This window comes from Scyliorhinus torazame, chromosome 7 (genome assembly GCF_047496885.1).
Source record: "Scyliorhinus torazame isolate Kashiwa2021f chromosome 7, sScyTor2.1, whole genome shotgun sequence".
In the NCBI taxonomy this organism is placed as follows: domain Eukaryota; kingdom Metazoa; phylum Chordata; class Chondrichthyes; order Carcharhiniformes; family Scyliorhinidae; genus Scyliorhinus; species Scyliorhinus torazame.
In genome coordinates this window covers 42,146,204-42,166,381 of record NC_092713.1, presented here as the reverse complement: position 1 = coordinate 42,166,381, position 20,178 = coordinate 42,146,204, and the positions used below count along the sequence as shown (strand labels likewise).

At 50.0% G+C, this 20,178-nt stretch overlaps 1 protein-coding gene across 2 annotated transcripts in view; it reads right to left on the bottom strand.

Annotated features, from left to right (window-relative positions):
• The window catches only part of tie1 (tyrosine kinase with immunoglobulin-like and EGF-like domains 1), a 118,214-nt gene that overhangs the window by 74,732 nt on the left and 23,304 nt on the right, over nucleotides 1-20,178 (bottom strand). For both annotated transcript variants that reach the window (XM_072510607.1, XM_072510606.1), the window contains exons 3-5: nucleotides 10,177-10,287; nucleotides 4,249-4,404; nucleotides 2,466-2,597 (exon numbers count right to left, since the gene is read on the bottom strand). In XM_072510607.1, coding sequence (XP_072366708.1) covers nucleotides 2,466-2,597; nucleotides 4,249-4,404; nucleotides 10,177-10,287 — 399 coding nt within the window. The remainder of the gene's footprint in view (nucleotides 1-2,465; nucleotides 2,598-4,248; nucleotides 4,405-10,176; nucleotides 10,288-20,178) is intronic.

The following is a 20,178-nucleotide window of genomic DNA, read 5'->3' as shown; positions in this document are numbered from 1 at the left end:
GTGTGAAGTAGATTGGTACAAAGTAGTAATGTGCCTTCCGTGGCAGTCTTACGTTGCCAGACTGTTTGTCCGACAGCCAGCATCGGATATGCTGAAATCCCCTTCAGCTAAATGTGTGTAAAACATCAAGTTCAGCCCCTACCACAAACCCACCAGTTCGCCGCCCAGTCCCTTGCTTTCCCTGGCCAATGTCTGTTTCTGATTTAAACTATACACAGTGCCCATAATATTACCCACTTGCCCGGTCTGTTTGCTGCTGGAAACCTTCAGTCATGCCTTAGTCATCGCCAACCTTGACTCTTTCAGTGCTTACGGGGCTGGTTTAGCACAGTGGGCTAAATAGCTGGCTTGCAATGCAGAACAATGCCAGCAGCGCAGGTTCAATTCCCGTACCAGCCTCCCCGAACAGGCACCGGAATGTGGCGACTATGGGCTTTTCACAGTAACTTCATTGAAGCCTACTTGTGACAATAAGTGATTATTATTATTATTTGTGGTCAAAACTCTGCTGCCAATATCCTGTCCTAGTTTGTAAAACTTATTCATCACCTCAGTTCATGCTGATGTACACTGGCTCCCTGTTCCCCAACGCCTCAGAATTAAAATTCTCATCGCCATATTTATGTTTTTCATGACTTTGCCCCTCCCACTCTTACCTCTTCCAACCCTACAAATTTTTCCCTATCCCACAAGACACCCCACTCCCTTGACATTGTCCTCCTTTCTGTACCCATCCAGGATCAACACTCCGGCAATTTCTCCTCAAATCCCTCTGGCTGCCTGGCCTCCCTTAAAACCCACCACGTTTACCAAGCATTTTCTCATTTATTTTCATAACTCGTTCATTAGCTTAGCATTTTTTTCTTACAGCTCTATGAAACACCCTAGATGTTTTTTCCACATTAATGGCCATAGATAAGTTGTTGTGTTGGGTGGTGTTGGTCTTTAGTGTACAATGGCTTGGATTGTACCACTGCTCTGCACAATAGGTTGGGTTGTTGGGCCTAAGTGTGAAGTCGGCTGGTACAAAGTAATAATGTACTTGGGTATCGAGTATAAATGCTCAAAAATTATGTTACAATTACATAGAACGTTGGTTAGGCCACATTTGCAATTCTGTGTCCAATTCTGGTCACCCCACTACCAGAAGGATGTGGAGGCTTTGGAGAGAGTACAGAAAAGGTTTACCAGGATGTTGCCTGGTGTAGAGGGTATTAGCTATGAGGAGAGATTGAATAAACTGGGATTGTTCTCCCTAGCGAGACGGAGGCTGAGGGCGACCACATAGAAGTTTATGAAATTATTAGGGGTATAGAGATAGGGTGAACAGTTGGAGGCTTTTTCCCAGGGCGGAAATGACGATTACAAGGGGGCACAAGTTCAAGGTGAGGGCGGAAAGATTCAGTGGAGATGTGCGGGGGACGTTTCTTACACAGAGGGCGGTGGTGGCCTGGAATGCACTGCCAAGTGAGGTGGTTGAGGCAGATACTTTAGCAACTTTTAAGACTTATCTGGATAGACACATGAACAGACGGGGTATAGAAGGATACAAGAGGTTGGTCTAGATAGGACACGTGATCGGCGCAGGCTTGGAGGGCCAAAGGGCCTGTTCCTGTGCTGTATTGTTCTTTGTTCTTTGTACAGTATATTAGTTATGGCACTGCAGTTCTTGTACGTTAGCTCAACCCTGTCCGCAATGTTAGGTATTAGCCACACATGGTGCAAGAGGGGTGACTCGATTGAAGTGTATAATATTCTGAATGGTCTTGACGAGGTGGATGTGGTAAAGATATTTCCTCTTGTGGGCTAGTCCAGAACTAGGGGGCACAGTTTTGACATCTCCTTTTAGGACAGAGATGAGGGAAATGTTTTTCTCTCCGAGGGTTGACCGACGTTGGAACTGTCTGCCGCAGAAGGCGGTGGAGGTGGAGTGACTGAATATTTTTCAGGCGGAGGTATATAGATTCTTGTTAGGCAACGGAATCAAAGATGACCTGAGGTAGATGGAATGTAGGTTACAAACACAAACAAATCAGTCCAGATGTTACTGAACAGCACAACAGGCTTGAGGGGCGGAATGGCCTATTCATGCTCCTATTCGTATGTTCATATATTCGTATGTTTGCACTGAATGGTGGTAAGTGTTTGTTGCAAATATATATGTGAAGTATTACCAATTTTGTGTGGATGCTATTTATCACTAAAATCAATTGTTGCTGTAATCACGTCAGTGATTTCCACTGGACACAGTTTTAATTCTACAACGGTAGATGGCTTGTAGCTCTGTCGGTCAGTAGTTGAGTTTCAGTACTAAACATTAAAATCTGCAGGTCAGTTGTTTCGCTTGTACAAAAAGTAATATGATGAATGGTATACGCATTCAATATCAACACTGAGACAAGTTCCACACGGATGGCTGGTTTACAAAATCTCATTCTGCAATGGTACTAATTTTGTTTCCTCACCAATCTCACAGTTTTCTCCAGTAAAGCCTGGTCCACAGATACACTCCCCTGTGCCTTCATGACAGATTCCTCCATTCAAACAATCAGGGCAGTCCTTATCACACGCGGTACCCCATTTCCTATCAGGACAAGCTGAAACATAACATGATGAAAGTAGAATATCAAATTACTATTCGGTAACTATCGAATCAAATGCAGCTAAAGCTGACGCAACATTTTCTGGGCACGCATCCTGGTGACATTTCAGAATTCCGTTTTATGCAAAAAACACGATTCATTTTCAACTTTTGAAGTGTAGGTGCGATATGCTTCCTTCCATCTGCTTGCTATTTCACCTACACGCTGGAGAGTACAAAACAAAGTAACTTTACATCCAGTGAATTCCTGTTATTTTTACCTTGTGTACGAGATATGTACTTAACACCCAGCCTTCAAAACAAATGAGGTAAATTCCTTTAACACTGAGACCTGCCCCACAAACTCACACACATGGAAATTTTAAAATTGAGGAGAAGTATTAATAGTCAGATCAGAAATTTCCCCCACATGTTTTACAATTCATTCAAGGCAAACATTATTACTCTCGGGGCAGAATTTTACGGCTCACTTCCGCCGCCGGGAATTACCCAACCCGCCAAAGTTTTAAACGATTTGTCGCATTTTCCCCTTAGTGGAGGGGTGGATAACCAGGATACATAGATTTACGGTAATGGGCAGTAAGAGGAGGAGATGTGATGAAAACCTTTTCACCCAGAGGGTGGTGAGAATCTGGAACTCACTACCTGAAAGGGTGGTAGAGGCAGGAACCCTCACAAAATTTATGAAGTATTAAAATGAGCACTTGAAATGCCATTGCATACAAGGCGAGGGCCAAATGCTGGAATATGGGATTAGAAAGGCTACGTGCTTGCTGGCCATGGGGGCGGTATGGGCCAAAGGGCCTCTTTCCCTGCTGTAAAACTCCATGACTCTATTTTGCAGCTTCATTGGGGCCCTTAAGTACCACTCAAGGAATCGTTTGCCCATAACGAGTCTCCAGGTTTGACACCTTTGCTCAGATGAGAGAGGATTACTATGCACGGGCATTTAACGGTATTGGAATTAAGGAAAATGATTCAGTGCAGCAAAGTAGTCAGAAAATGCTAGGGCAGTTGTTGGCAGATTAGGGAGTTAATATCCATGGACTCGATGGGCCGAACGGCCTCCATCTGCGCTATAGGAATTCTATGGTTCTATGGGACTGCAGACCTCCGCATCCATTGCTGAGTTGTGAAGAAACCCGGCTCAGTTGTTGCTTTATTGCTTTCTCTACAATAGGCTGCGGGATTCCCGACGGCGTGGAGGTGGCCACAATGGGGAACCCCATTGGCCGACTGCATGAACGGAGAATTCCGCTGCCAGCGAGGATGCGCCACGCTGGAAAATGGCACCCGTGATTTTTTGATGATCTGATAATATTCTGTTTTTTTTAACCTTGTGGTATTTTAAGTTTTAGATCGGAGTCTTGGAAGGAATGTGATCCAATGCCATTGTTAGAGTGCAATGCATAAATTGTTGCACATTTCAGCTTTTGAAAAACCCAATTTAAGTAACAACCCTTTCATTTAATTTTTTAAATATATTATAGTCTTAGTGTTTTCCTTGGACTGTGACAGAACAGTTGTAAGGATGGATATTTGTGGCCAACTGAACTACCATTTACATCTATTAGCCTAATACTGTGGCTTGTATCTGTCTGTGTGAAACTATCCCATTTTCCTGCTAAATATAGACAAGGACTTACCTCGGACAATAAGTCTGAAATAAGCTCCTTTTAGAAAAATCCCGCTGAGCGTTGTTGTGCTATAAACACAAGTGTGGGAAGGAGTCGCATTTTCAATCTTCAAGGAAACAGTCCCATTCTCTATTTCGTTCACGTGGATTGTACTGTAGTAGGTACCTAAGATAAAAACAAAGCCCTTTATACATCTGAAAGGCTTGTCAAGAATTCGGTAAGACAGCTGAAGAGGATGAGATAGATTGGAACAGAAGGAAAGGAACACATTTTCAGCGACATTTGAAACATTGGAATAACTTGAAGAAATGACCAAGGTTCCTGAGGCTGTCCACCACCATTCTGGTACATAATACTGCAGGGATAATTAAGTTGCTGACTAACAGCAAGCGATTTGTCTGCAACAGACTCAGCCAAGATGCAAGAAAAGTCGCTCCATCCAGTAGAGCGGAGAGTTGAGAATTGCATGCCTGGGGTCACCTTTCTCCCCCACCCAGCATGCTTTACTTACCTCATGTCAGATAGAATTACTGTCACAGGGCCCCTCCCGCTGTATGAACTGAGACCTTCACAAAGGATCATCGTTGGATCACTGGAGGTAAGTGTGGGGCAGAATGGGGGTTGTGGGGAGAGGGGTCACTGGCAGGGGAGTGGATTTCTGTAGCATCCTCCTTTCCTGGTGTTAGGTCCCTCAATCAGGCACTGTGCCTCTCCTCAAAGGGGACCACTCCTCCAACTTTTAACAGGGGTGTTACAACCCTTTTCATTAGGAGCAGGAAATCCATATGAGTCCTTGCGATAGCCCAAGGTAAAAACTTCATACGACACCAAGTAGGCAGGTAACAACGAGGTTTAATTACTCTACTCACAATGCTACAATTACATTACTCCTCACCCAACAGGGTCAACCTCCCTGATTTGCTCCCAGGTCGGGATTTATATCCTGTGAGGTGCCTGGGGAGTTCGTACACCAAGGTGTAGGAGGGGAACCATATACAATATAGGATTTGGCCCCTAAGCGGGTCGTTACACCCCTGTTAAACCCCATAGCCTGTGGTAAACCACTGTTGCACCTGTATTAGGTGATGTAAGTTAGGACCTGTATTACAGGTTCGCCGGTAGGCCCTGCCTGCTGGCTCTGCCCAGTAGGAGGAGTATAAATATGCGTGTCCTCCATTCAGCAGCCATTTCACCAACTGCTGTGGGAGGCCACACAGAGCAATAAAGCCTCAGTTGTATCCAACTCCAGTCTATGTTCAGTTGATCGTGCCTCAATTTATTGCTCTAAGATTTTCTAAAAGATGGACCTCCGAATCAAACCAGATCGCCTGCAGCTGGATCCGACATCAAGCGACGCCAAAAAGGACTTTAATCACTGGCTAGCTTGCTTCGAGGCATACATCAACTCAGCGACCACCCCTGTTCCGGAGGCTCAGAAGATACAGAACCTGTACTCAAGGTTGAGCTCCAACGTGTTTCCGCTGAGCCAGGACGCCCCGAACTACGCCGATGCCATGGCGCTTCTCAAAGAAAACTACGCAGAGAAAACGAACACACTCTTTGCCAGGCACGTACTCGCCACTCACTCTCAGCTCCCTGGTGAGTCCATAGAAGACTTCTGGCGGGCCCTAATCCCACTCGTCCGGGACTGTGACTGTCAGGCCGTTACGGCCACCGAACATTCCAACCTTCTTATGCGGGACGCGTTCGTAACGGGGATTGGGTCGGACCTCATACGCCAAAGACTGTTAGAAGGGGCCACGCTCGACCTGGCTGAAACAAAGAACCTAGCGCTCTCCATGACGGTTGCCTCGCGTAACATTCAGGCCTACCCCACCAGCCGCGCAGCCCACCCCTCCTACCCACCGTGGACCCCACAGACGGCCGCCCCAGCGGGGGCCTTACCCAGCCAGTACACCTGCGCCACACGCCAGCCCACGCACCCCGGGGGTCCCCGATTTTACTTATGCGACCGGCAGAAGCATCCTCGCCAACGCTGCCCGGCCCGTGCTGCCCTTTGCAAGGCTTGCGGCAAAAAGGGGCACTTTGCCGCGGTGTGCCAGGCCCGCGCAGTCGCTGCTATCGCCCCACAATGGGCGCCGCCATCTTCACCTCCCCGGACCAGGCGCGGCCAGTGGGCGTCGCCATCTTCACCTCCCCGGCCTACGCGCGGCCAGTGGGCGCCGCCATCTTCACCTCCCGGGGCCACGTGCGGCCAGTGGGCGCTGCCATCTTCTCCCCCTCAGTCCACGTGCGGCCCATGGGCACCGCCATCTTGTCCAACCCCCGCAACGTGCCGCCCATGGGTGCCGCCATTTTGTCTCCCCCACGGGACATGGACACCGACAGCATTCCAGGACCTGGGCCCCCCAGGCTCCCCATCATCCGACATCAGCGACGACCGACCACGACTCGCCTCAGTGACGATCAACCAGTCTCGTCTGCACAACCTGGCCACCGCATCGACGAGTGTGAAAATCAACGGCCACGTGACCTCTTGCCTGCTGGACGCTGGGAGCACCGAAAGCATCATACACCTGAATACGGTAAGGCGTTGCTCCCTCGCGGTACACCCCGCCAACCAAAGTATTTCCCTGGCCTCCGGATCCCATTTGTCGCGATCCGGGGGTTCTGCACGGTCACACTCACGGTCCAGGGCGTAGAATTCAGTGGCTTCCGCCTCTACGTTCTCCCTAACCTCTGCGCTGCCCTACTGCTCGGCCTGGACTTCCAGTGTAACCTCCAGAACCTAACCCTCAGATTCGGCGGGCCCCTACCACCCCTCACTGTGTGCGGCCTCGTGACACTAAAGGTCAATCCGCCTTCCCTCTTCGCCAATCTAACCCTGGATTGCAAACCGACCGCCAACAGGAGCAGACGGTACAGCACCCAGGACAGGACCTTCATCAGGTCCGAGGTCCAGCGGCTGCTTCGGGAAGGCATCATCGAGGCCAGCAACAGCCCCTGGAGAGCCCAAGTGGTAGTCGTTAAAACTGGGGAGAAACACAGAATGGTCGTGGACTACAGCCAGACCATCAACAGGTACACGCAGCTCGACGCGTACCCCCTCCCACGCATATCTGACATGGTTAACCAGATTGCGCAGTACCGGGTCTTCTCAACGGTAGACCTGAAATCCGCCTACCACCAGCTCCCCATTCGTAAATCAGACCATCCATATACCGCTTTCGAGGCGGACAGTCGTCTCTATCACTTCCTCAGGGTTCCCGTCGGCGTCACTAACGGGGTCTCGGTCTTCCAAAGGGAGATGGACCGAATGGTCGACCGGTACGGTTTGTGGGCCACCTTCCTGTACCTAGACAACGTCACCATCTGCGGCCATGACCAGCAGGACCACGATGCCAACCTTGCCAAATTTCTCCACACCGCCACTCTCCTCAACCTCACCTACAACAAGGAGAAATGCGTGTTTAGCACGACCCGCTTAGCCATCCTCGGCTATGTGGTCCAGAACGGAGTTCTGGGGCCCAATCCCGACCTCACGCGCCCCCTCATGGAGCTTCCCCTCCTCCACTGCCCCAAGGCCCTCAAACGCTGCCTGGGGTTCTTCTCGTACTACACCCAGTGGGTCCCAAACTATGCGGACAAGGCCCGCCCACTCATTCAGTTCACCCATTTTCCCCTGATGGCCGAGGCACAACAGGCCTTCGCCCGTATCAGAGTCGATATCGCCAAGGCCGGGATGCACGCAGTAGATGAGACACTGCCCTTTCAAGTAGAGAGCGACGCATTGGATGTCGCCCTAGCCGCCTGCCCTAAATCAGACAGGCAGACCCGTGGCATTCTTTTCCCGCAGCCTTCATGCCTCAGATATTCGGCACTCAGCAGTCGAAAAAGAGGCACAAGCTATCGTTGAAGCTGTGCGGCTTTGGAGGCATTACCTGGCCGGCAGGAGATTCACTCTCTTCACTGACCAACGGTCGGTACCCTTCATTTCCATAACATACAGCGAGGCAAGATCAAAAACGATAAAATCTTGCGGTTGAGGATCGAGCTCTCCACCTATAATTACGAGATTTTGTATCGCCCCGGCAAACTCAACGAGCCCCCAGATGCCCTGTCCCGAGGTACATGTGCCAGCAGACAGGTAGACCGACTCTGGACCCTGCACGACCGCCTTTGTCACCCGGGAGTCACACGGTTGTACCATTTCATAAAGGCCAGCAACCTGCCCTACTCCGTCGAGGAAGTACAGACAATCACCAGGGACTGCCAGGTCTGTGCGGAGTGCAAGCCGCACTTCTACCTGCCAGACCGTGCGTGCCTGGTGAAGGCCTCCCGCCCCTTTGAATGCCTTAGCGTGGATTTCAAAGAGCCCATCCCTTCCACCGACCGAAACACGTATATTCTCAGTGTGGTCGATGAGTACTCGAGGTTCCCCTTCGCCATCCCCTGCTCCGACATGACGTCTGCCACCGTCATCAAAGCCCTAAACACAATCTTCGCTCTGTTTGGTTTCCCCGCCTATATCCACAGTGACGGGGGATCCTCATTCATGAGCGATGAGCTGCGTCAGTTCCTGCTCAGCAGGGGTATCGCCTCCAGCAGGACAACCAGCTATAACCCCAGGGGAAACGGGCAGGCAGAGAGGGAGAATGGGACGATATGGAGGGCCGTCCAACTGGCCCTACGATCCAGGAACCTCCCAGCCTCTCGCTGGCAGGAGGTCCTCCCTGATGCACTCCACTCCATTCGGTCACTGCTGTGCAGCGCTACGAACAACACACCCCATGAACATCTTTTTGCCTTCCCCAGGAAGTCCACATCTGGGGTGTCGCTCCCAACTTGGCTCGCAGCTCCAGGACCAGTCCCGCTCCGTAGGCACGTCCGCCTCCACAAGGCGGACCCGTTGGTGGAAAGGGTGCAATTGCTCCATGCAAACCCCCAGTACGCCTACGTGGCTTACCCCGACGGCCGCCAAGATACTGTCTCCCTCAGGGACCTGGCACCAGCAGGTTCCACACACACACACCCCTCCGGCCCGGCGCCACCCTCCCGTCCCCCGGCGCTCCCAGCATTAACCCCACCAGGACCATCCGTCGTTACCCTGCCCACGCCCAGGATGAAGAGGATTTTGCACGCTCCCGGAGTCACCGAACATCAGGCCAGCATCGGCATCGCCGCCACCGCTACGTCGCTCCCAGCGGAACATCAAGGCACCGGACCGGTTAAACCTCTAACTGGCACCGGACCTCAGATTACATTTTTTTTTCTGATCAAATACTGTAAATATAAATTCATTGCTGTATATAGTTCTCCACCACCCCCGCCGGACTCATTTTTAACAGGGGGTGAATGTGGTAAACCACCTCTGCACCTGTATTAGGTGATGTAAGGTAGGACCTGTACTACAGGTTCGCCGGTAGTCCCTGCCTGCTGGCTCCACCCAGTAGGCGGAGTATAAATATGCGTGTCCTCCATTCAGCAGCCATTTAACCAACTGCTGTGGGAGGCCACACATATTAGAGCAATAAAGCCTCAGTTGTATCCAACTCCAGTCTTTGTTCAATTGATCGTGCCTCAGAGCCACAATTAAATCCTTGTGGACTCAGGGATAATTGACTTTAAGTGGTTTATTGATGAGCCTAATTGACATTACAGTCTGTGGAATTCCCATGTTATGCCCTTCTTGCCCAAACCTCAATAAATTAGGAACAATTTTTCTAATGTCAGGCATCAGACACAGGCACTCCTGCCCAATTCTCTGGGACCTTCGATTATCATTCCCACTCCGACAAGCTCCATTAATTTTTGCCCATCATGTATTAATTGCACCTACGTACTGCCTACCTGCTACTGCCCTATTTCCTCCTCTCAGCTACATTATGCGATTGGACTATCCAGTTCCACACTTCCCGCAAGAGAGGCTGACACACAGCTAAACAGAGAGGTCAAGAGGAGGATTGTTCGACTCACCATTACACTTCCACATGACATCCTCATTCACGGCACTCAGTCTCTGGACTACAAGCAGAGCTGTTTCACCCTTGTTCACCGTAGTTGTGAGCTTGCTGGGGTAGAATTCAGCTGGAAATTGAAAATAAAGTAAGTTTTAATTTTTTCTTTTTAAAAAATAATCTTTACTGTCACAAGTAGGCTTACATTAACACTGCAATGAAGTTACTGTGAAAAGCCCCTAGTTGCCACATTCCGGCGCCTGTTTGGGTACACGGAGGGAGAATTAAGAATGTCAAAATGACCTGACAGCACATCTTTCAGGACTTGTGGGAGGAAACTGGAGCACCCGGAGGAAACCCACGCAGCCACGGGGAGAACGTGCAGACTCCACACAGACAGTGGCCCAAGCTGGGAATCGAACCTGGGACCCTGGAGCTGTGAAGCAACAGTGCTAACCACTTTGCTACCAGACCGCCCACAATGCCACCAAAGTTTCACAACAATGTCTTGACTCAGCAGTAGAAACGCCACAGACACTGACAGTGATAGCAGAGGAGGATATACTAAATTACCATCCAGGGCACAGCAGGGCTCACCAAACACAGGCGCAGCTACTGATGGTGGGGGAACGGGGGGATCCGAACCCGGGGGAGGGGTGGTCTCCACCGTGGCCTGGCCCGTGATCGGGGCCTACTGATCGGCGGGCCGGCCTCACCTGGCGTCTTTTCTCCACACGGCCCCTGTAGCCTTATGCCATGTTGCGTCGGGGCTGGCGCGGAGAAGGAAGCCAGTACGCATGCGCGAGTTCACGCCGGTCGCAATGCGCATGCGCAGACCCGCGGTGCCCGTTTGACGCCGGTCTCGGCAGCTGGAGCTACGTGAGTCACTCCAGTGCCGTGTTGGCCCCCTGTAGGGCTCAGGATCATTGCTCCTGGGGGCCGGTTCACGCCGTCATAAAACGCGACGGCGTTTACGACGGCATCAACATTTAGCCTCAGGATGAGAGAATCCCGCCCAGGTTTTGTAACGGCGAGATTTCCAAACATGACCTTCCAGTCCCTCTCCGATGATGCAATCAGGTTCATAACCAGGAAGGGCGTGAGCCTGATGAGTGCAGATTAGAATCTATTTTAACATTATCAGCGGACCTAACCCCGCTACATCCTCCCTCATCGTCCCATGCCATCCAGTCAGCCTGACGTCACACTGGTGCAACTCACTACTGGTTTTCAAAAACTAAAACCAATCATGTTGACTACACCGAGGTTGCACAGGTAAATATACCCCCTGGGTGATGATGGAAATGCTCAGGCAGTACCCTGGCACTGCCAGCTTCGAGGAGCCCCATGGGGGGGGGATTCCCCCTGTGTGAGTTGGGGGGAATGGTGCCGCCCATGCCTGTGAGGAGAGGAGCAATGCTTATGGAAGGGGGTCAGGGAGTGACACGGTGTTGGGGGAGGTGATAGTAAAACTTGTGGGGAGGGGGGCATGCTAGTATGTTGGGGTGGTTATTTCTTGCGCAATCTGGGACGTCTATTAAAGATGGCGCCCTGATCGCTCTATCAGACACGACCCCACCAGAGTGACTCCGCAATGTCCCCATATTCTGTGTGCACTCTGTGCCAGAAAACCTGGAATGAAAATGTGACTGTGTATCTGGAGATTCAGTTTTCCTTCTGAACCTGACACTCTGACCAAGTTTGGCACGATTCCACCCAATTGACTTTTGGCTGCTTTCCAAATTTTCCAGTCCTGCCCATGATGATGCCCACCGACGGGGCACGGAAAATCCAGCTGATGAGTTCTAATCCTACTATGGTAGCTGAGGAATTTGAATTCAGTTAAGTAAATCTGGAATTAAAAAGCCATTGTCAGTAATGTAGATTGTCATAGAAACCTGTCTGGTTCACTAATGCCTTTTAGGGAAGGAAATCTACTGTCCCCGCCTGGTCAGGCAGTTCAGCCCCACAGCAATGTTCATTGTTTAAGTGACTGGATGGCATTTATTTTAATGCAAGCAGTCCTACGGGTAATGCTGATGAACCAGGGGTGTTGATCAATACATGAGAGTATGATATTATTGCTCTCACGGAGACATGTTGAGGGAGGGGGGGGGGGCGGGGGGGGGGGGGGGGCAGGACTGCAACTCAATATTCCAGGATTTGGAATCTTTAGGCTAGATGGTGAAGGCTGTAAAAGAGGATATGATGTCACAATATTGATCAAGGGGTCAATTACTGCCATGAGGAGGGATGATATCTCAGCAGGCTCCTCAATTGACTCAAAAACAAAAAGGGGCAATCACATTGCTGGGAGTCCTACACATCCTGAATGTCCTACACATCCTGAACAATCAGGGAGAGATAGAAGTGCAGATATGTAGGCAAATCTCAGAAAAGTATAAAAACGATAGGGTAATAATTGTAGGTGATTTCAACTTCCTCAATATTAATTGGGATAGTCAAAGTGTGAAAGGCTCGGGGGGTTGGGGGTGCAAATTCTTAAAGTGCATCCAGGAGAGCATTTTGAGCCAGCACGTAGAAAGTCCTACAATGGAGGGGGTGGGGGATGGTACTTGACCTAGTTTTGGGGAATTAAACTGGGCAGATGGCAAAAGTGTCAGTGGGGGAGCATTTCGGTGATAGTGACCAAAAGTCAGTAAGATTTAAGGTAGTTATGTAAAAGACAAAGAGGGATCAGAAAGAAAGCTTTTGAATCGGGCGTAGGCCGATTTTAATAGAAAAAGGCAGGATCTGGACTGGGAGCAGCTACTTGTAGAAAAATCCATGTCAGAGCAGGAAATGGAGAGAGTACAGGGCCATCATGTTCCTGTAAAGGTAAAGGGTGGGACAAAAAGTCCAGGGAACCCTGGATGTCAAGGGATGGATTAGGAAAAAAAGGGAGGCTTATGGCAGATACAGAAGGCTGAAAACAGTGCATGCCTTAGAGCAGCATAGAAAATGCAGGGGGGTACATTAAAAATAAATCAAAAGAGGGAAGTGGGGCATGAAAAAACACTGGTGTGGAAAATAAAGGAGAATTCCAAGGTGTTTTACAAGTATATTAACGGCAAGGAAGTAATCAGGGAAAGAGTACGGCCTATTAGGGATCAACGTGGCAACCTGTGTGTGGAGCCGAAAGATGTAGGTGAGGTATTAAATGAATATTTTACATCAGTGTTCACTATGGAGAAGGTTGATGTGGGTATAGAAAGCAGTGATATAATTGAACCAATTAGCATTGAGATGAGGAGGTGTCAGCAGTTTTAGCAGGGTTAAATTGGATAAATCCCCAGGCCCAGATGAGATGTATCCTAGGCTGCAGTCTGAGGGAAGAGAGGAGATTGCAAGTGCTCTGATGTTAATTTTCAAATCTTCTCTGGCCACAGCAGAGGTGCCAGATGACTGGAGTACATCTAATGTGGTGCCATTATTCAAGAAGGGAAGTGGGGAAGAACCAGTAGTCACAGGCCAGTAAGTCTCATAACAGTGGTAGGGAAATTATTGGATATAATTCTGAGGGGCAGAGCTAATCTCCACTTGGAGAAGGAAGCATTATTCAAGGATAGTCAGCATGGCTTTGTTAAGGAGGGATCATGTCTCATAAACTTGAGTGAATGTTTTGAGGAGGTGATTCGGTGTATAGATGAGGGCAGTACTGTTGATGTAGTCTGCGTTGGTTTCATTAAGACTTTATACGAGCCCACATGGGAAACTGATCAAGAAGGTAAGAGCACATGGGATCCAGAGCAATTTGGAAAATTGGATCCAAAATTGGCTTCATGGCATGAGGCAGGGGCTGTTGGTTGAAGGTTGTTTTTGTGACTGGAAGCCTGGGGGCGATTCTCCGAGCCCCGCGCCGGGCAGGAGAATCGCCGCAACCGCACCACGGCGTCCCGATGCCGGCGCGTTTGGCGCAGTGCCGGACGCTGGAATCGATCTCCGGCCCGGATGGGAAGAGCGCCGCGCCGATACGACAGAGTCCCACCGGCGCCGTGCACCCCTGGTCGTTGCCGGCGGGAACTCTGCGGGAACGGTCGGGGAGTGGCCTGTGGGGGGGAGCTTCTTCACCAGGGGTGGCCTCCGATGGGGCCTGGCCCGCGATCGGGGTCCACCAATCGGCGGGCCGGTCTCTCCCCAACCCAGGCCTACTTTATGGCGCGGCCTGCCCCTGACACCAACGCCATGTTGGTCGGGGCCGGCGCGCTAAAGATGTCCCCCGCGAATGTTCTATGTTCGATGGGAATAGTGTAGATGGGCTTTAGAGTGGTTTCACAGGTCGGCGCAACATCGAGGGCCGAAGGGCCTATACTGCGCTGTAATGTTCTATGTTCTATGTGCAGGTTGGCGCGGCCCAACTGCGCATGCGCGGGTTGGTGCAGCGCCCATTTGCCACCGCGAAAGGAGGCTGGAGCGGCGTGAACCACTCCAGCACCGTGCTGGCCCCCCGTGTGGGCCAGAATCTATCATACCCGGGCCCCGTTCGCGCCATCATGAAAAGCGACGGCGTTCACGACAGCACGAACACTTGGGCTCCATATTGGAGAATCGTCCCCCCCTGTGTCAAGTGGTGTACTGCAGGGATCGATGCTGAGTTCCTTGTTTTTTGTAGTGTACATTAATGATCTACATGGGAATGAGGTGGTATGATCAGTAAGTTTGCAGATGAAACAAAAATTGATAGTGTTATAAATAGTGAGGAGGAAAATCTCAGATTACAGGGTAATATAGATAGGCTGGTCAGATGGGCAGAACAGTGGCAAATGGAATTTAACCCTGAAAAGCGTGAGGTGATGCATTTTGAGAGGACTAACGAGGCAAGGGAATACACAATGAATAGTAGGATGCTGGGAAATACAGAGGTCCAGAGAGATCTCGTGGGTGCATGTCCATAGTTCCCTGAAGGCAGTAAGACAGGTAGATAAAGATGGTTAAGAAGGCATCTGGGATGCTTTCGTTTACGAACCGAGGCATAGAATATAAGAGCGGGAGTAATGTTGGAGCTGTATAAAACGCATGTTAGGCTATAGAGTACTGTGTACAGTTCTGGTCGCCACACTATAGGAAGGATGTGATTGCACTCAGAAGGGTGCAGAGGAGGTTCACCAGGTGCTACTTGGGCTGGAGCATTTCAGCTGTGAAGAGAGGCTGGTTAGGCTGCTGTTGTTTTCCTTGGAGCAGAGAAGGCTGAGGAGGGACCTGATTGAGGTGTACAAAATTCTGAAGGACATAGATAGGGTAGATAAGAAGAAACCTTTCCCCTTAGTTGAGGGCTCAATACCAGGGGGGCATAGATTTAAGGTGAGGGGCAGGAGATTTAGAGGGGATTTGAGGAAAAGCTTTTTCACTCGGAGGATGGTAGAATCTGGAACTCACTGACTGAAAGGGCGGTTGAGGCGGGGAACTCTCACAACATTTATGAAGCATTTAGATGAGCACTTGGAACGCCATAGCATAGGAGGTTATGGACCAAGTGCTGGAAAATGAGATTAGAATAGATAGGTGCTTGTTGGCTGGCACAGACACGGTGGACCAAAGGGCCCTTTTCTGTGCTGTAAAACTCTATGATTCTGCCCAAACTGTTACGTTTGCTGAAGTTCAAGAAGCTGGCTCACTACCACATTTCCATGGCAATTAGGGATGGGCAATAAATGGCTTTGCCAACCATACCAGATTCCATGAATGAAATAGAATGGTGGAGCAGGCTCGATTGATTGAATGGCCCAATCGAGCTCCTATTTCTTGTGTTCGTAAGTGCACTGCTCATCATGGGCCAATTTAGAGCTCAGTAAAGGATCACCAATCACAATCATACAAACCCATTTATTTAGATGCGCTAGTTGGGCAGTCACAAACCTTTTTTACCTTTTGTACTCTATATGGCACTTGCCTCTCAATTTCAGAATGCTCTAGCAGGATAGGCCTCATGCCCTACATGCTCGAGGGTATCTAGCTTGTGTCCTAATATCTGGGCAGGTCAAGTAGTGGGCAAAGGATAATAAATAGAAAACCCTACTTTCATTTGCTATTGGTTCCATCCTGTGACTCTGCCAGATGCTACACAAGTGACAGCGGGATATTACACTGGACCTTCCTTTGGACTTTAAATACCAAGAAAATCTATTGAACAATCGATGAAGAGGATAAGTAGCAAATACTTAATGTGTCTTTGAGCTGTTAAACTTTCCTGTCTCATTTAATAGAAAACAATACTTAACAACTCTGTGACAAGCTATGCCCTACACACTTTTCTTAACCAGCAACTCTTTCTCCATGTAATTGTCAACTACAGTCGTTTTCTATTTTAACTAATACTCTTTCCAACTTCCAAATAGGCTGTCTGCAAAGACTCCAAATGAAATGAATTGAGTTGAGAAATCCAGACCCATTGATGTCCCTGAAGCAGTTACAGATCCTTTGGTGTCTCCTTACTTTCCAAAGGCAATGTTAATCAGACATTTCAACAAATTAATTGAACTGTCCCTATTTATGACTGGGCATGAGATGGGCCACTTGTTATTTGCCTTGCCTGATTGGATTCCAGTTCCAACAATGGGACTGAATATCAGGCAGCTTGTGTATAACAGGAAGCCAGTGCAATATCATCCACCACAAATCTCTACCCACTTACAAAACAACATTGTAAATTAGTAGTACAGAATTTGATTACTGCTTCAAAAAGAGACATGATAGCAAAGTTTTTCATCTTGCATGCATCAGGATAGCTCGTAAGAAATCACTAACTATAAAGGGGGAACAACCATTTATACTGCATGGGAAGAGAGTGCAGCATTAACCGTTGTTACCCCATTACTGCTGGTAATTTCTTGTGTGCTATCCTGCTTCGTGCAAGAGGAAAAGCTTTGATAGCATGTCTCTTTTTTCAGCAAGAAAAGAAAGTCATGATTTTATACAGCATTTTCACAACCACTGGACGTCTTAACGTGCTTTACAGCCAATGAACTACTTTTTAAGAGTAGCTGTAATTGTAATATAGGAAATGCAGCAGCCAATTTGCATCCATCAAGATCCCATAGCAGCAATGTGAGAGTGCCCAGTTGAATATAGAACATAGAGCAGAAGGTGGCCATTCGGCCCATCGAGTCTGCACCGACCCACTTAAGCCCTCACTTCCACCCTTTTTCCGTAACCCAATAACCCCTCCTAACCCCTTGATTTTTGTGATTTGTTGGGATGTTGCTCGAGGCATAAATATTGACTGGGACACTCAGGATAATTCCCCTGGATCTTCCTCAAAATAGTACCATGGGATATTTGACTTGCACCCGAGCAGGCCGATGGGACCCTTGTTTAATGTCTCATTTAGAAGGTGGCATCTCCAACAGTGCATGATCCCCTCAGTAACATACTAGAGTTTTTGCACTCAAGCCTTGGACTGGCACTTGAAGCCAGAAGCTTGGGAATCAGAGGTAAGAGTGCTGTCAACTGAGCCTTGGCCTGACTTCCAGTGGAGGCCATGGAGTGAGCGGTCGCACATTTGGTAGCTCCCGATCAAGGTAGTTTTTCAGTCCTTTCCCCATCTGAGGGGTGGAATCTTGGATGGAAAGAGGTGTAGGAGTGCCAAGAGAAGGTGTAACTCCTCTGGTGTGGCTGGTAGATGCATCCATAAACTAGGAGTGGGTCGAGAAGAAGGCGACTGGTGGAGCAGCAGAGCCTTCGTGCTCCACAGGTTAAGACGGCGGAGGGTAAACGGCCTGTCCAGCCCCTCCAATGGTCAAGGGAGCAGCTGGTGCACATTTTAAATTAAAAGTTCAGTCAGCAGAAAAGGGAAGCACTGGAGGACTGGTAAAGGTGGTAACGCCGCTCAAAGCAGGGATTGGCCAAGTGGAGCACAGGCTGGTGTCACAGGGCCAGGCGATCCAGAAAGTGGAGGAGGCAGTGAGGGAGCACAAGCAGCAGCTTGGCATGTTGGTGGCTGAGGTGGGGGTTATGCGGGAGACCCAAAAGAGGCTAAAGGAGAAGGTGGAGGATCTGGAGAACTGCTCAAGAAGGCAACATTTGCGGATGCCCGAAGGCATTGAAGGAGCGGAGGCCGGCACGTGTTTGGCCAAAATTCTGGAAAAGCTGGTGACGGTGGGGGCCTTTGACCGGCCTCTGGAGCGCTGATGAGGAGGCCGCAGGCGGGAGAGATGCCGAGGGCGATGGTGGTGCGGTTGCACCGCTTCTTGGGCAAAGAGAAGATTCTTCGGTAGGCGTGGCAGACAAGGAAATGCACCTGGGAGGGGAACGAGCTGCTGGTGCACCAAGACCTGGGCGCAAAACTGGCGAAGAGGAGGGCCGAGTTTAATCGGGTCAAGGCTGCCCTCTTCAAGAAGGGAGTGATGTTCAGAGTGCTGTACCCGGCCCGTCTCTGGGTGACTTCGTAGAATCGAGACTATTATTTTGGTACGCCAGAGGAGGCGATGGAGTTTTTGAGGGCTAATGGACTGGCAGGAGAAGGAGGACACTGTATTTTTGAGGCGGTGTGAGGAGGTGTTTTCTTTTGGTTGTTTTCAGAGAGCTTTTTCTCCTTTGAAATGTTTAGGTGGGGGGTGCTTTGGGAGCATTAAGGGCGAGTGCACCTTTTTTCTGTTTCTTTGTTCTTGAGGTAGGGGGTGTGGAAAGGGGAATTAGGGTGGATAGGAGGCTTGGAGGCCTTGGGTGGGAGCTGCCATGCTAGCTCGGTGGGCTAGTTAATGGGAGCACAGTGACGGGTGGTCAGGTGGTTGATACAGGGGATGGATGGGGCCGTTGTTTTGTTGGGGGAGGGGGGTGCTGACAAGGGTGCGCTTACTGTGGGGCAGCAGGAAAGAGAGTGATGACAGTGGACATCCGAGGGTGGGCCTAGACGGTTGCCTGACACGGGCTGGGGGCTGGCCCAAAAAGGGGTATGGTTGATTGGCAGGGGAGGGAGCGGGGAACCCCCCGACCAGGTTGGTTATGTGGAACGTGAGGGGGCCGAATGGGCCGGTCAAATGATCACGCGTGTTCGCGCACCCAAGGAGTCTGAAGTTGGACGTATTTAAAGATGGAGATCAGGCAAGACTGAGGAAAGGATGGGGAGGGCAAGTGATCCATTCAGTTCTGGACATGAAGATGAGGGGGCCGGCGGTGCTGGTAAATAAGCGGGTGGCGTTCGACGTGGGGAACATTGTGGCAGATTTGAGGGGAGGAGGTTTGTGATGGTTAGTGGCAAGCTGGAGGGGATGCCGGTGGTCCTGGTAAAAGTTTATGCCACAAATTGGGATGATGTGGAGTTTATAAGGTGGGTGCTTGCGAAGATTCCTGACCTGGACTCGCACCGGTTGATCATGAGGCGGTGGGGTGGATTTTAACACGGTCATTGAGCCACGTTTGGACTGGTCGAGCCCGAGGTTGGCGACGGAGTCGGCGGTGGCGAAGGTGCTGAACGTGTTTATGGAGCGTGTGGAGTGGCTGGACCTGTGGAGGTTTGGGAGGCCAAGGGCGAATTGATGTTTTTGTGGTGGACAAGGTGTTGTTGGCGGGGGAGGTCGATTCGGAGTATTCGCCGATTGTGGTCTCAGACCATGCGCCGCACTGGGTGGGTTTGCGAGTGAACCGGGGGAGGGACGGGGTTTGGGGTAGGGGGCCCGGCACCCACAGTGGAGGCTGGATGTGGGGCTGTTGGTCGATGTGGAGGTATGCGAGCGGGTGGGGACCGCCATTTGGGGGTATGTGGAGCTGAACGACATGGGGAAGGTCATGGCCGCCACGCTGTGGGACGCACTCAAGGCAGTGGTTCGGGGGGGAGTTTATTCCAATTGTGTACATAAGGAGAAAGCAGAATGGAGAGAGATGGCAAGGCTGGTGAAAGAGATTTTGAGGTGTTAGACGTTTTAGTTGCTGTGATATGAAGAGTCTAAAGTTCTGTTCCTTTTTCACAAACACATTTATTTCATTCCAACAACCTTTGCACAAAACTCTCACTATACATCACCTGACAGAGGCCACCTGAAGCCCCTTTACATATCAGTGTCAATTAATGGATACTTAACATTAA